This window comes from Manis javanica, chromosome 10 (assembly GCF_040802235.1).
Source record: "Manis javanica isolate MJ-LG chromosome 10, MJ_LKY, whole genome shotgun sequence".
Classification (NCBI taxonomy): Eukaryota; Metazoa; Chordata; class Mammalia; order Pholidota; family Manidae; genus Manis; species Manis javanica.
In genome coordinates this window covers 50760672-50776631 of record NC_133165.1, presented here as the reverse complement: position 1 = coordinate 50776631, position 15960 = coordinate 50760672, and the positions used below count along the sequence as shown (strand labels likewise).

The 15960-nt window shown below is 43.0% G+C and overlaps 1 protein-coding gene across 2 annotated transcripts in view; it reads right to left on the bottom strand.

Annotated features, from left to right (window-relative positions):
* Window positions 1–2718: 2718 nt before the first annotated feature.
* GGA2 (golgi associated, gamma adaptin ear containing, ARF binding protein 2) overlaps window positions 2719–15960 on the bottom strand; it is a 37442-nt gene continuing 24200 nt past the window's right edge. For both annotated transcript variants that reach the window (XM_073215410.1, XM_036992427.2), the window contains exons 9-17: window positions 15094–15175; window positions 11995–12120; window positions 11126–11248; window positions 10089–10117; window positions 9569–9702; window positions 8001–8158; window positions 5419–5588; window positions 4369–4479; window positions 2719–3840 (exon numbers count right to left, since the gene is read on the bottom strand). In XM_073215410.1, coding sequence (XP_073071511.1) covers window positions 3730–3840; window positions 4369–4479; window positions 5419–5588; window positions 8001–8158; window positions 9569–9702; window positions 10089–10117; window positions 11126–11248; window positions 11995–12120; window positions 15094–15175 — 1044 coding nt within the window. In that variant the 3' untranslated portion in view covers window positions 2719–3729. The remainder of the gene's footprint in view (window positions 3841–4368; window positions 4480–5418; window positions 5589–8000; window positions 8159–9568; window positions 9703–10088; window positions 10118–11125; window positions 11249–11994; window positions 12121–15093; window positions 15176–15960) is intronic.

Here is a 15960-nt window from a genome sequence, read left to right as displayed (position 1 = left end):
AACAAAGATGCCTATGGGTAGGAACTTTTTGTCAGGGATGTATCTGCACAGCCTACAGCAGTTCCTGGCACAGCAGCTGACAGCTGGGAACTGGATGGGAGGGAGGAAGGAAGGGAGGGAGGAAGGGAGGGAGGGATATGGGTTGGGCCTTAAGTTGTCACTGAACTTCCTAATTAGGAGGTACTGGTAATATAAGCCAGGGCCACTTTCAGAACACATCCCCTACCCCTTATGTCCAACTCCACCTACGCAGAGCACCACTGAGAGCTTGTCCCAGAAGACAGACAAGGTTCAGACACAAGTTCACCTTTGAACTACGAGATCAAAGTCTTCTCATATGTAAGTCTCACCCATTTTCATGGTAGACATTATGATAAGTATCTCAAAGACTGTATGAAATAGCCATAGCCTATAAAAGCTATATAGGACGTTTGAACATGTAATTTGAGATTAAAATGAATCTTATGTGAATAATGCCAAATGAAGAAATCACTCCATCACTTGAGTTTTCATATTCCCTTAAAATTTAGCATACCCTCTAACCCCATACACAAAAGTAAATTCAAAATGGATCAAAGACCTGAATGTAAGTCATGAAACCATAAAACTCTTAGAAAAAAACATAGGCAAAAATCTCTTGGACATAAACATGAGCGACTTAATTCAAGAACACACCTACCCAGGCAAGGGAAACAAAAGCAACAAGTGGGACTATATCAAGCTGAAAAGCTTCTGTACAGCAAAGGGCACCACCAATAGAACAAAAAGGCATCCAACAGTATGGGAGAATAGCTTCATAAATGACAGATTCGATAAGGGGTTGACATTCAAAACATATAAAGAGCTCACACACCTCAACAAACAAAAAGCAAATAATCCAATTAAAAAATGGACAGAGGAGAGGGATAAGGGCAGGGAAGAAGAAAGGGGGCATTACGATTAGCTTGTATAATGTGGGGGAAGGCATGGGGAGGGCTGTGCAACACAGAGAAGACAAGTAGTGATTCTACAACATCTTACTACACTGATGGACAGTGACTGTGATGGGGTTTGTGCAGGGGACTTAGTGAAGGGGGCAGCCTAGTAAACATAATGTTCTTCATGTAATTATAGATTAATGATAACAAAATAAATAAATGGATGGATAGATTAGATGGATAGATGATAGATGAGATAGATTAGATGAGATAGATGATAGATAGATAGATAGATAGATAGATAGATAGATAGATAGATAGATAGATAGATAGATAGATAGATGGATGGATGGATGGATGATAGGTAAAATGGGCAGAGGAGCTGAACAGTTCTCCAAAGAAATTCAAATGGCCAACACACATGAAAAGATGCTCCACATCACTAGTCATCAGAGAAATGCTAATTAAAACCACAATGAGATATCACCTCACACCAGTAAGGAACCCCACTATCCAAAAGACAAAGAACAACAAATGTTGGTGAGGTTGTGGAGAAAGGGGAACCCTCCTACACTGCTGGTGGGAATGTAAATTAGTTCAACCATTGTGGAAAGCAATATGGATGTTCCTCAATGAGCTCAAAATAGAAATACCATTTGACCCAGGAATCCCACTTCTAGGAATTTACCCTAAGAATGCAACAGCCCAGTTTGAAAAAGACATATGCACCCCTATGTTTATCACAGCACTACTTACAATAGCCAAGAAATGGAAGCAACCTAAGTGTCCATCAGTAGATGAATGGATAAAGAAGATGTGGTACATATACACAATGGAGTATTATTCAGCCAGAAGAAGAAAACAAATCCTACCATTTGGAACAACATGGATAGAGCCAGAGGGTATTATGCTCAGTGAAATAAGCTAGGTGGAGAAAAACAAGTACCAAATGATTTCACTCACCTGTGGAGTATAACAAAGAAAACTGAAGGAAAACAGCAGCAGAATTACAGAACCCAAGAATGGACTAACAGTTAACAAAGGGAAAGGGACTGGGGAGAATGGGTGGGAAGGGAGGGATAAGGGGAGTGGGAAGAAAGGGGGCATTATGATTAGCATGTGTGATGTGGGGAGGTGCACGAGGAGGGCTGTGCAACACAAAGACAAGTAGTGACTCTACAGCATCTTACTACACTGATGGACAGTGACTGTAATGGGGTTTGTCGGGGGGGGGGGGCTTGGTGATCGGGGAGGTCTAGTAAACAATGTTCCTCATGTAACTGTCAATTAATGACATCAAAATAAATAAATAAATAAATATTTAGCATGCCCTGAAGCTCCCATTCCCACCAATTAGTGTTGGTGGACCTCCTATATGTAGAAGTTGGAAGATCAGACTGTGAAATATGAGACTCTGATAAAGAGCCCCAAACAGAGCCTTCCAGTTTCGGACGTAAAATCTTACCCAGACAGGTGAGCTGCTCGGATTTCAAGGTGAGTTGCAGGCCATTTCAGGCAGGCTCAGCTTTCTCCTCCCACTCACCAGGCAAAGCAGGACTTGTAAAACATGCACAGGCTGCCTAGCATATAGTAGGAGCTAAGTATTGTTAACCTGAATGTGTTCTTCAAACCATAAATATAACAGAAATCCACCTCTCTTTCCCAGCTTTGTCCAGCAACTCTGGGCCTCTGTCTCCACTGAGGCAATCCTTAAGGTCCCACATTCTCCATGAAGTCTTCCTTACTTCCTCATACTGCAATGGGCTTTGTATCTCCTACTTACTCAATACTCCACAAAGTGTATTTGCTACATGAGATTTTATTCAATGACTGTCTATGTTTAGTTGCCATTTAGATCACTGCTAAGCTCTTTTCACATCTATGTGCATCACAGTTTTTCTTCCTGGATTGTGAAGTCAACAGGCAAGGGTGAGCCTGTTCAGTATTATTACAGTGGCTGGCATGGTGTCACAGTCAGAGAGTTCAGTAAATGCTTGTGGACAGAGGTGAGGATGGAGAGAAGGGTCCTGAGTAAGGGCCCCCAGACAGGCTGCCCAGCCCACAGAACCTGATGCCTGAGGAAGGCCTGGGATCTGCTTCCCCTCTGCCCTAGAAGGTCCGTCTATGGGTGATTCTAAGGCACAGTGGTGAAGGACATGATTGGCCCACTAAGTGTGGTCCTCTGGTCTAGCGGCAGCCCCTTGCCTGGTAAGCAGTGCAACAAGCATTCCATTTAGAAGATCTCAAACACACGCAAGCAGCATTTGCGAATGGAAAATGGAGACAAGGTCTTTCTTGGAAGAGAGGGCCCCACAAGACACTCTCTGCCCCAAGACCAACCAGGTCCCTTTTCAGGTCCCTGAGAACAGCAGCCTGGGAGCAACCTAGACTTTCAAAGGCTGACAAGGCACAGGGTGGATGAATGAAAAGACGACAATACATGGAAACAGCTTTGGCTTATAAAACCTCCAACCTGAGGAGGGACATGTGCCCGCCAACAGGCAGAAACAGCATGACTGTAGCAGATGGCTCTCAGGAATGCTCAGCATTTCTCACACTGCCCATTCCCACGCCCTGTTTTTCATTCCCCTCAATGCCCCACCCCCACGACACCACACACACACACAGACACACACTCTCTCACTCTCTCTCTCTCTCTCTCTCTCTCCAGAATAAGTCACAGGTTGGAATCCAGAGCCTGATGTCAGGATAGGACTCTTGGCACTCTGCACAAAATCACTGTGATTAGTCCCATCTGGACAGCAAAAGTAATGCTGCCCTAAGCTTGAATGGCAGGGTCTGCCATGAAAAGTTAGGCCGCACCCAAGACCGCCAGGTCAGGAAAGTCTTTCACTTCTCCAACTTCACTGAAAGGCTGTCCGCCTTGGTTGAATGTCAGCTTATACCGTAAACGGATGGGCTCCTGGACAAAGACATAAGGTATTAATAGTGTGGAGCAACAGAGACCAGTCCAGAGTAATAAGCCCTTACCCACCCAGCAGTCACCAAGGAATAGTCTATGTACACTAACTCCATCCAAGTGAGTGTGTCAAATTATACGAAAGAACCCTCTGGCCTCGTCCCTCTCGGACTGCAGACACATGTGGAGCCAGGCGAACATCTGGGAGTCCTCCCACACTTCTGCAGGCCTGATAGGGGCCACAACTCAGACCAGCTAAGGAAGACAGACAGGCTTCACTCTTTCTGAAGACGCCATGGTACTGGGGAGAGTTTGTGCCACCCCTTCAGCTCCCAGCTATGGCAATCTGGTCACAGAGATTCTTTCAATAAGTTCCAAAGGAAAACAGACTCTAGCAGGGGATAGACCACTACCACCTCCAAACCAGAGACAACAGGGCAAGAGCTCAATGTAACTCTCTCTACCTACCAGGCTGCCTCCCTAGAGGTCAGGGGCCCCCATTTCCCTGACATCAAAGATACCAGAACATACTTTGTGTGGATTGTCAAGCAGCAGCATCTGAGAGATCACAGCTGGAGGCAGCAAGGGGCTGAAGGCAGGAAGCTTGGAACTGGATGCTGGCTGCAGCTTCACTCTCATTGACTGTCGAGGGAAAATACACCGTAACTCATTCCTAATAAACTACAGCTTCAAGGATGGAGATCAGGCCAACAGGAAAGCTTGACCTCTACTCCACCAACAGACCAAAGGATCCAAACAACCTCCCTTCCATATGTAGAATGTATCTGCAGTTGTGTGGTCAATGGCTGGCTTCTGAGAGGCAGCGAAGAATTAGGGCATATCTTGGGTGGAATTCTAACTGCCTGTTACTAGCTCTCTGACTATGAGTATAACATTAAACCTTTCTGAGTCTTACACTGGTAATTCATAAAACAGACATACTAGTACATGCTCTATAACACTACCATGAGGAGTAGAAAAGCATCTCTTTGCCTGCCTTGATCTTTCCTTTCAGTGCTTGCTCCTTCCCTATTTCTTGTGTTCCTGGTATGGCTGTTAATCAGTGGGGCCTATTTCTCTTGAAAAGGGGTAGACATGATACCCAAATTGGCCAGAGTACCTCACAGTGAACACAAGTTATTGGTCCAAGGTAAGCAAGTAACACAAACAAGGCCAATCCTAGCCCTCTCCTGGGTAGTCAGTATGTATGCCTCATGCCAGGTGGGTTTCTCCCTGAGCTAAAAGGGTTAAGGAACATGTAACTCTGGAGCTACGGTAGCCAAGGCACTTTTCCTGCTTTGTGAAGAGTGTCTGGTTCCAAAGAGGAAAGCAGTTAAGGGACGGAAAGAGGCAGACTCTTAAGGAACCACTTACGAATCTACCTGGATCCAGCCACATCTGAAGTCAGATACTCAGGAACCCCCAGTTAAACAAGTCAATTAAATTCCCATTTTATCTTGAAGTACTCTGAGGGACGATTCCGTCCCTTAAATCTAATACATTGTCCCAGCAAAGGACCTCTTGCTCAAAAATAATAACCTTTATTGAAAACGCAAAGGAGCTGGCCAGCACAGTACTCACCTTGGGCACAGCCACCTGAAACATAATGTCCCAGACAGGCTGGGCGGCAGTGCTCATCATGGTCAGCAGCAGCACCTGCACCTCTGGGCAGCCAGGGGCCCCTGTCTGGGAGAAGTGGAGCAGGATCCGGAACCCATTGCGGTCATACACGGTCACAGGAGGCAGGCTGCCTGGGGGAGAAGGACCCAACCAGAGGGGTGACACCACCGCTAGCTCTTGACAGCAGTGCCCAGAGGGCACATGCACATCATCACCTGACACCACCCCTCCACCATCGCCTTCCTGCACCACCATAAACTAAGTCCTCATCCCTTCCAGCTGGACTGTGATGACCCTCCAAACGGATCTCTCCCCACCAGGTACCATCCCACCATCCCAAGCACATTACCAGTTGTTTTTTTTTTCCTCAGGGAGGTATGATTATGATTCAAATAACATCTGAGGGCCATAGAAAATACAAGCTACTACCATAAAGAATCAAACAAAACACACCCTTTACCCTTTATGATACCCAAAGTAAGCCCTGCATTCACTTGGGTCAATTTCCTTCTGTTCACTTTTCTGTGACTGTATACAAGCTTACCTCTTATATTCAATTTTACAAAACTAAAGACAGCAGAACCCTTCAAATGAACAGGTTTAAGGACATTCCAGTGGAAATCCTGAAGGGATTGTTTTAATTTAGTTAAGCAATGATTCTAAAGTTAAATTTGGGGAAAAAAATGAGACTAACCATAAAAAAAAGAGAGGTAGGGCTATTTGCATTAACAAATACTTATTTCTAATTCAAGCCAAGGAGTATAAAACAGAGCATGCAGAACAGACAAATATGAAAATTTAACATGTTAAGAACACATTTCAAAATCAGTGGCTGGTCTACTAAATGGCAGACAACTGGCTAATCATGTGGAAAAAATTTTAATGAAGATCCTTATCTCATGCCAAACATTACTTATCAAGATGCTCATTATAAAATATAGTCTAACAATTAACTATCAAAGACTTTTAAAAGACTGAAAATACTCCTGAGGTATGTATGGTGATGAGGGTGTGGGGGAAAAGGCAACCATTCTAGAAGGGAACTTGGTGTTGGAGATCAAAATTTACATGTCTATAACCAACATTTCCACTTTTAAGAATACATCCCTAAAGGGGGGAATAGGGCCATTACGATTAGCAGACATAATGTTGGCGGTGGGAGGCACGGGGAGGGCTGTACAACACAGAGAAGACCAGTAGTGATTCTACAGCATCTTACTACGCTGATGGACAGTGACTGTAATGGGGTATGTGATGGGGACTTGATGATGGGGGGAGTCTAGTAATTACAATGTCGCTCATGTAACTGTAGATTAATGATACAAAAAAAAAATAAAGAATACATCCTAAAGAAATAATTAGAAAGTTTAAAAAATGTGTGTCAAAGATGTTCAGTGTAGCACTATTTTTAACAATAAACAACTGGAAACAAATTATCCTTCAGAGAGAAACTGAATGAATCATGGTAAAACTGTTTAATGTAATATATATATATATATACGGTATATATGGATTCATTAAGAAACAAAAATCAAGGTTCTGAACAATTAAGAGCATGAAAAAATGTATGGCTTCTAATAGTAAATAAATCAGGATATGAAATAGTCTATATATACTATACTTCAAGTTATTAAAAATATATATGTGTACATGGATAAGACAAGAAAATACATTGATAGAACATCTCTGGATGGTAATGGTACACTGATTTTAATTTTCTGTTCTTTTCAAAAACTTCTACAATGAATATGCCTTCTTAGCTCTTAATTTTGTTTTACTTTCTTTTTATAATAATAAAAGATTTATAAAAAGCTACAAAACAAAAAATTCCCGTATTTTTCTCACCTAGCTTCCTCAAATGTTGATTTTACATAGCCTCAGGACAATTATTGAAACCAGGAAATTAACACTGAACATGTTTATGTTTAAATAAAAAATTCAAGCATGCAAAGGGTTCCCACTGCTTCCTGACAGTTTAAATTCCTCTGCTTGGTTACAGTACCCTATGCAAGCTGACCTTGCCACACCAAGACACAGGAGGGCCCCGTGTCCAGAGAGTAAAAGGCCCCAGATCTAAAGAACCCACTTCTTCCTGTTCACATGCTGGTGTACTGACTGTGGGCCATTCCCTTACTTGGCTGGGTCTCCAGTTACCCTGTAAGGGAAGTAAGTATCTACTTTCCTGCTTTAATGAGGATCTCTAGAGGAAGTGGCACACCAGCCAGATTCTTCCTTTCCTTCTAAATCCAACTCTTCTGAGTTATTTCAGGCCAGACTGAACATTCCCTTCTTGAATTCCAAGTAGACTCAAGCCCCTTAATTAAACTCTGCCTGCTAATATACTCAGTGTCAAACCCAAGATTGAAAACTTCAAGAAAAATATTAGGTTAGAGACTATAAAGCCAGCTCCGTATCCTCTGTCTCCAGGCAAACCTCCACCACTCATCTTCCCCGGCTTAAGAGGCACCCCTACCAATCCAGCATGGATAAAGTTGGCCATCTAACAGACAGAAAAGAAAGAAAAGGGTTGAAACAGTACTTACTGGGCTTAACAGACTCCAAAGGGACAAACACTTGAGCCAGAGGTGTATTCTGGGAAGATGGGGAAGAAGTCAACGGGCCAGCTTCCCAGGACCAACCTGGAGAGGACTTAGTACCTGGTGGCACATCCTTCGGGATACTTTTCTGTGGAATGTAATTCCTGCAAGGAAATAAATATGAAGACTAGCAAACATTGTAGAGAATTCCATGAATCTGTGATTAGGCTTTCTGAAAAACAGGGAAAAGGGAAAAAAAAAAGGTAAATATTTCTGTACGTGTGTGTGTGTATGTATTTTAGAGGTCTATGGTTTTAGATGAGTAATCTAACCATTTCCTAGTACTCTCATCTGTAAAATGGTAATGATCTAGTATCTACACCTCACATAGTTGTTAAAAAAAATTTAATGAGAAAATGTCTGAAAAGCACTTAGTACAGTGTGTGCACATAATAAGGACAAAATAAACTAGAGCTTTTACTACAGTAACTAATATTAAAAGTCATCAGGAAACCTTTGATGACAAGTAGATCAGTCGGGTTATGTTCCCCACACATAATCACCAGAGTGACATCAGCTAGAAAGATAAACCACGCTGACCACTTCATTCATACTTCATGATTTTTCCATTGGGAATACAAACTGGGAAACATTTTTGGAAAACTGAAGTCCAGACAAACAACCCATCAAAATTAAAATTAGGATGATTATTGGCTCCCTGCTGAGTGGTTAGACTTAACTGGAAAGCGAACCCCAGTGGGAGCAAAGAAGAACACCTCCCCGCACACGTCCATCTCCCCCAGCCTGTGGTCTGTGCCTGGGACACCGGCACTCTCATGCGGGTTGGGGGAAGGGGACCTGCTTCAGTCTTTCCAGAGGCAAAGTGACAAGATTGATGAAAATGTGTTTATATTCTATCTTAGGCACCTCTACTTTTAAGAATCTGCACTATAGGAATGCTCCCCCAAGTGCCTCCAAACTGGAAGCTATGTAAATATCCACAATAAGGGAAATGACTAAATGTATGTATATGAATTATTATATGACTAGAAAGAATGAGGTAAATTTATATAGAGTGATATGGAAGTGTCAATTAAATTTTTATGTGATATGAAAAAAACAGTGCAATACAGTTTGTAAATTAGGATCCATTTGCATAAAAATAAGCCACAGCAACACATTACTGCATGTACAGCAAAAAAAAAAAAAAAAAAAAGCACGAGAGGAAGCATTCAACATTTTCTTTAGCTAGTTATACTTGGGACTTTCCATGATTATCTACTTCCCTGGTGACCAAATTTTGCTTAATTTCAAATAACATTGTAACTTTTCAAAAAACATCATCTTCATTTACTGCTGCTACTCCTTAAACCCCTTTTCAGAGGTCCTGGCCAAAGCTTATATTTCCCTCTGACTCAGGGTGGGGAGTAAAAGAAGAAGAGGGGAGCACATACTGAACTCTGGGTAGAAAGAAACCCCTCCAGAGTGCCATCCCGGCCCCTCTGCCCAGCCCTCATGCAATAAGCATGAACTGCACATGGAGCCACTCCTACTTCCTTGCCCACAAGACTCACAGAGGGCCCCGAGAAGGCTGCCGGGAGTCGAGATCCAGCAAGTTCCGTTCTGCAGAAGGGCTCTGAACACCACCACCCGGCAGTGCGCTGGCAGTGGGATTCCTCTTTTCCTTACAGCAATTCTGACTGGCAACCTGTCACACCAGGAATGGCTAAAATGAGGCCTGGGTATGAACGACTACGAGCCTGACTAACACTAGAGCACAGCTCTCCTGACCCCGCCAAAGCCACCACAGCCCAAGGTTAGGACATTTTCTGGGGCAGGAGGAGAAAAAAAGGGTTACAAGCACCTCCTGTGCAGACTTTTGGTAAGCAGGAGCTAGAAGGTGGGGGTGCAAAGAGAGGAAATCTGGGGCTCGAGCCAGACAGGACAGTGAAGACATTTTGGACCTCCAGGTCCACAAGTGCCACCGGTGGTTCTCTAGCCTCCTCCCCCCCAACACAGAGCTGCCCTCATAGGAGGTAGGTTTGAGCAACGCTCCCCATCCCACTCCCCAGCCCCTGGGAAAAGCTTCCTCACCTTGTTGGTAACTGGAGCATCGCTGAGTCCTGCAAGGAAGAAGAGACTGAGATGCACACCAGTAACTCTACCTGATACAAACTGAAGGTTAATACCATGCTCACCCTTTCTAGAACATTTAAAAAGCCCAGACAAAGTGAACTACCCACAGTCATTCAACTCATTCATGGTAAACCTGAGGCTAAATGCAAAGAGGACTTCTCAGAACTCTCCATACATTCCAAGATCCTCAGTGGGATCTATCCACCTGAAATGGCACAGTACTGAACCCTATGTATACTACATTTTTCTTACACAGACATACATACCTATGATAAAAGTTAATTTGTAATTAGGCATAGGAAGAGAGTAACAATAATAATAAAATGGAATTATAACAATATGCTACAATAAAAGATACATGAACATGATCTCCCTCTCAAAATATCTCATTTATTGCATTCAGCCTTGGTCATGGGATAAAGTGCCTCCGTGATCACAGTACCAAACCCTACGTGTATGGAAGTGTATATACACACATAAACACACACACACATATATATATACACACATACACACACAGTTTTTTCCTATACATATATTCCTGTGATAAAGTTTAACTTAAAAATTAAGCCCAGTAAGAGATTAACAACAATAACTAATAATAAAATAGAACAATTATAACAATATACTGTAATAAAGTTATATGAGTCTCCATCTCACTAAGTACCTCATTTCCTGCACTCACCTTTATTGTGATCATGCAAAATGATAAAGTGCCTACATGAGGGGAGGAAGTGATGTGAGTGACGTGGCTGCTGGGACGTAGTGTTAGGCTACTACTGACTTTCTGACAGTATGTCAGGAGGAGGATCACCTGATTCCAGACTTGGTTGAACATGGGTAACAGAAACCTCAGAAACCCAAACTGCTTTTAAGGGAGGAGCATTGTATATCTAATTCCTTTTAAAGGCAGGAATCCTCTCCCTGAGGGGAAGCAGCCTGCTCACCACCTTCCCTGGGAGTCTGGCCTGTTCTCCCAAAACACCCACCCTCACCTAAGGCCGCCAGGTCCTGATGGAGTAAAGATGGTGCTCCAGTCCCAGCCTGCTCAGATCTGTTGTCCTCCTCCAAGTCAATCAGGGAGCAGCTCTTCATGCTGCCTGTTGGATTCTGAAAGACTAGAAATCAGAGTTAGGAAAACAAGTCAGTCAGAATGAGAGCAAAGTTTCCACATAAAAGCCTATCAGCTTTCCTTAGGCCTCTTCCCAATCAACAGACATCACATCGCCCCCACCCTCAACATACCCCCAAAGAACCTTCCACCTCAGTTAATGGTTTGAGGTATAAAGCCTAGAATCTGACGTGGTCAGATGACTGCCTTCCACCCCCGCAGGCACTGAGTCCTTCTCCAATGGTCCATTCAACTTGGGACAGCAGCAGAGCAAACTTCAACTCAAAGACCTTTTGAGGCTTCTGAAGGTAGCTAATCAGAATCATCTGGAGTGCTTGATAAAAATGCAGAACCCCAAGACTAGCTCCACGCAGTCTTTACTCAGAGGGTCCAAGCTAGACACCTGCGAGACTGCATTGTAACCAGTACTCCGGAGGATCCTATGCAGCCAGCCTGTCACTAGGAACCACTGAAGATGATCATTTTTTGGTCTCAAGCTCCCATAAGTAAGTGCTCATGAGAAGATGAACCCAAACCTGGGCACAAGAAAGCCATCTACTTCTGTTTATTGCCAAAGATAGGGTCCAGTCTGACAGTCAATTTGTGATGGTAACATGGCAGAAACTGGCTACACACACACAGACATAGGTATGTATATAAAACCAGTTCTCGAAGGAAAGGGGAAACGGGGAAGTTCTCTCATCTCTCTACCATCACCCGGAATGTTTTGAGGATCCATGTATTTGCACACACCTCTGGAGACAGGTATGTCTCCCACCAAGCTGGTCACTGTGTTCCCAAAGATGACGCGGCCCTCCATCACTTGTTTATACAGGAGGACTCCCTGGGTGAGGAGGTCATTTGCCTGGAGAATCTCCGCTGAAGAATGAGAGAAAAATCAGAACCCCCTGCTTTAGCTACCAATAATCTCAGGCTCTTTATTTTTTTTTAATACACCTCAGTCCCCTTTTCTCCCTCCCTCCCAATCCACTCTCCCACACCCCTCCCCTTTGGTAACCACTAGTTCATTCTTGGAGTCTCTGAGTCTGCTGCCATTTTGTTCCTTCAGTTTTGCTTCATTCTTATACTCCACAAATGAGAGAAATCATCTGGTATTTGTCTTTCTCTGCCTGGCTTACTTCACTGAGCATAATGTCCTCCAGCTCCATCCATGTTGTTGCAAATGGTAGGATTTGTTTTTCTTATGGCTGAATAGTATTCCATTGTATATATGTACCACATCTTCTTTATCCATTCATCTACAGATGGACACTTAGGTTGCTTTCATATCTTGGTTATTGTAAAAAGTGCTGCAATGAACATAGGGTTCATATGTCTTTTTGAATCTGAGAAGTTGTATTCTTTGGGTATATTCCAAGAAGTGGGATTCTGAAGTCAAATAGAATTTCTATTTTTAGTTTTTTGAGGAACCTCCATATTGCTTTCCACAATGGTTGAACTAGCTTACATTCCCACCAGCAGTGTAGGAGGGTTCCCCTTTCTCCACATCCTCGCCAGCATGTTGTTCTTAAGTCTTTTCGATGCTGGCCCTCCTTACTGGTGTGAGGTGATATCTCATTGTCGTTTTAATTTGCATTTCCCTGATGATTAGTGATGTGGACCATCTTTTCATGTGTGTGTCTGTTGGCCATCTAAATTTCTTCTTTGGAGAATCGTCTCTTCATATCCTCTGCCCATTTGTTAATCGGGTTATTTGATTTTTGGGTGTTGAGGTGTGTAAGTTCTTTATGTATTTTGGATGTTAACCCCTTGTCAGATATGTCACACTCCCACACTGAGGATGCCTTTTTGTTTTGTTGATGATGTCCTTTGCTGTACAAAAACTTTTTAGTTTGATGTAGTCCTATGACTTCATTTTTGCTTTTGCTTCCCTTTCTCAAGGAGATGGGTTCAGGAAGAAGTTGCTCATGCTTATATTCAGGAGATGTTTGCCTGTGTTGTCTTCTAAGAGTTTTATGGTTTCATGACTTACATTGAAGTCTTTAATCCATTTCAAAATCTCAGTCTGTTTTAAGTCATTCTACAAAGTAGCTGTCACCTGGCTCGATCAGGTTCATGCCTACTGCTACCAGATCATGCGATCAGGCCCATGTCAGATCTAGTCACTCAATCCCTGATGAGTTCTCAGAATGTGGGAAGAACAAACCTTTTCATTTCCCATGCCTGGACTGTCCAACATGATGGTCATCACTCGAAGCAGGGCTCCTCTAACTGAGGAAGTAAAACTTTCACTTTAATTACAAATTAAACTAAAAGCTCTTTTGTCAATGTGGATAAGAATATTAAAATAATGTTTTGGTACTTTATTCAGTTATTGGGTAGCTTTTAAGTGTGCAGGGAACACATCAGTACATGAATCTTTTTCACCTATAAATTTATTGTAACATCTAGATATGGATCAATTATCCATGATGAATGTGGTATCCAAACTGAAATGTCCTGTATAAAATATGCACTGGATTACAGAAAATTCATGAGCATCTCAGTCTGGTTTACCAGCAAAAACATATCTCCTAGGAAAGAGAGACAGAATAGTCACAGGGCCAGGGGCTATCTGGAACACTGCCGGCCAGAGTGCTAGGAGATTACTTCCCAGGAGTGACTAACTACTGCTTTCCTGCTGATTTTTAAACTGCAGATGGAGGTTGTCAACTGACAGCATGGGGTTGAAATCACCTGGCAAACTGTTTTATTTGGCACATGTAAATTGTTTAAAAATGTAAATCTGATTACCTCTGCCCTCATTACATGTAGAGAAAATAATGGATTTAGACAACAGTCACCAAAACAGACAACCAGATACCATGGGCCTCCAGAACACCACCTATGAAGTATTCTTGCTCCCCAACCTCTGCCCCAATTGAACCTGAATCTCATCAAGCCCCGATTCAATTTATGACTATCAGGAATGCATAAGAACTATCCAAAACAATAACATACTATAGGAGATACCATCAGAAAATTGAGACCAAGAAAAACTCTGCAAGTCAAAGGACAAGTTTCCCATGTAAGAAAAAGTGATAAATAACACAGGGCTATCCATTAAAAGAAGGTTAAGAAATAACAACCAAATCAAATGTGGCTTTTCTTTCAGTCTGATTCAGAACAAATTGTTTAAAATAAAAAGAGATCACCAAGAGATGTTTAGAGACAATGTTCAGGGAAATCTAAACACTGACTGAACTATTTGATTACTTTGAAATATTTGGAATTTGCTTCAAAATAGAATGAGGGGAAGTAAGAGGAGAGACAAATACAGAAAAACAAGTTCAAAATCTTGGCCACGAGTTAGTAATTGCTAACAATAGGTGAAGAGTACATAAGATTTATTTTCCTAGTTCCCTTTTTATGTTTTGAGATTTTCCATAATAAAAAGCTTACAATGCTTCTTTACCTATGTACAGGTACTGAACTCTCTGCTGTGCCTCCTGCTGTGCCTTCCATTCCTCATCTGCCTGCCACCCAGCCCCTGAAGGCCCTTAACTTAGTGAAACCTTCAAGGACACCACTTAGAGGTGTTTCTTAGCCCTCTGTGGATGTTCAGAACACTCTTCAAGCCTTCAGCAGTACCTTCTTTCTTCTCTTCCCTCATACTCAGTCTACATGGTAAATATATATTCCTTTCTATGCTTTTAACCTGCTGATTTCTTGCTCAAACCCAGATTCTTCTGGAAATCAGTTCTAAGTAAACTCAGGCCATGCCTTCCCAAGCCCAATCATCACAAAATCTGAAGCAATCTGTCTTGTCTCTGGCACCAGAGCAGCACAAAGGCAGGAAGACAGGCCCGCGTCTGTTGTGTCCTCAATCCTGAAGGAGCAAAAGCACATTACCGAGCGCATCGTCGTCGTCAGCAGTGTCACTCGCCAGCCGGAACAGGGTGGGCCGCAGCTTCTCACACCTTTCATACACAACCTGAGAAAACAGAGCTAGTTTCACAGTCTACTCCTAGGGCCCACAGCAAGGCGCCAGGTGCCCGATACACGTCAGCAGTCTGAGCTTCAGGAGAGCTCTGTGTGTCCCAAATTATGACTACAGGTTCCAAGGAGCATGGCAGTTACAGTTTCAGAAAAAACTGGGGCTACAATGATATGATTTTTTAAAATAATAGTTAAAAAGGGGACAAAAGACCTTAGCTCAGAAAAGAATCCATGATCTCAGGGTGTATCTCATTATCTCTTCTTCAAGCTCCTTTCCCCTGTCCCTCTAGAGCAGCGGCAACAATGGCATTGTCCCACATGGAAGCCTGCAGCCACCACCCTGCTTGAAAACTAACCCAAACTTCCCAAGCGATTGCTGTCTGATGCCAGTGGTCCCTTTACAAAACTCGCCACACTCCCACCAGAGAATCTCCCACAACTAAACCTCATTCCCCCACAACATCAGGAAAATCCCATTTTACTCATTCTATCAACAGGGCTACGAACAGTTTCACCCTCCACATATTGTTAAGGTGGATGTACACAACCTGTACATCTTAGGCTTACTTCCAAACCTAAGGGAGCTCAATTAATTAAAACCCCAGGCCTCCTCTTAGGAGCTCAATTAATTACTCTAATACCCTGGGCCTCCCTCTAACTGTGTCCGCCCCCCTTACCCATGGCTGGTGAAAGGATATATCTGATTGGTGAGTCTGGGACAGGAAGCAGGAAGGAGCCTCTTCCTCCCATTTTCCTGGAGAGCCACCAGCCATTACTGAA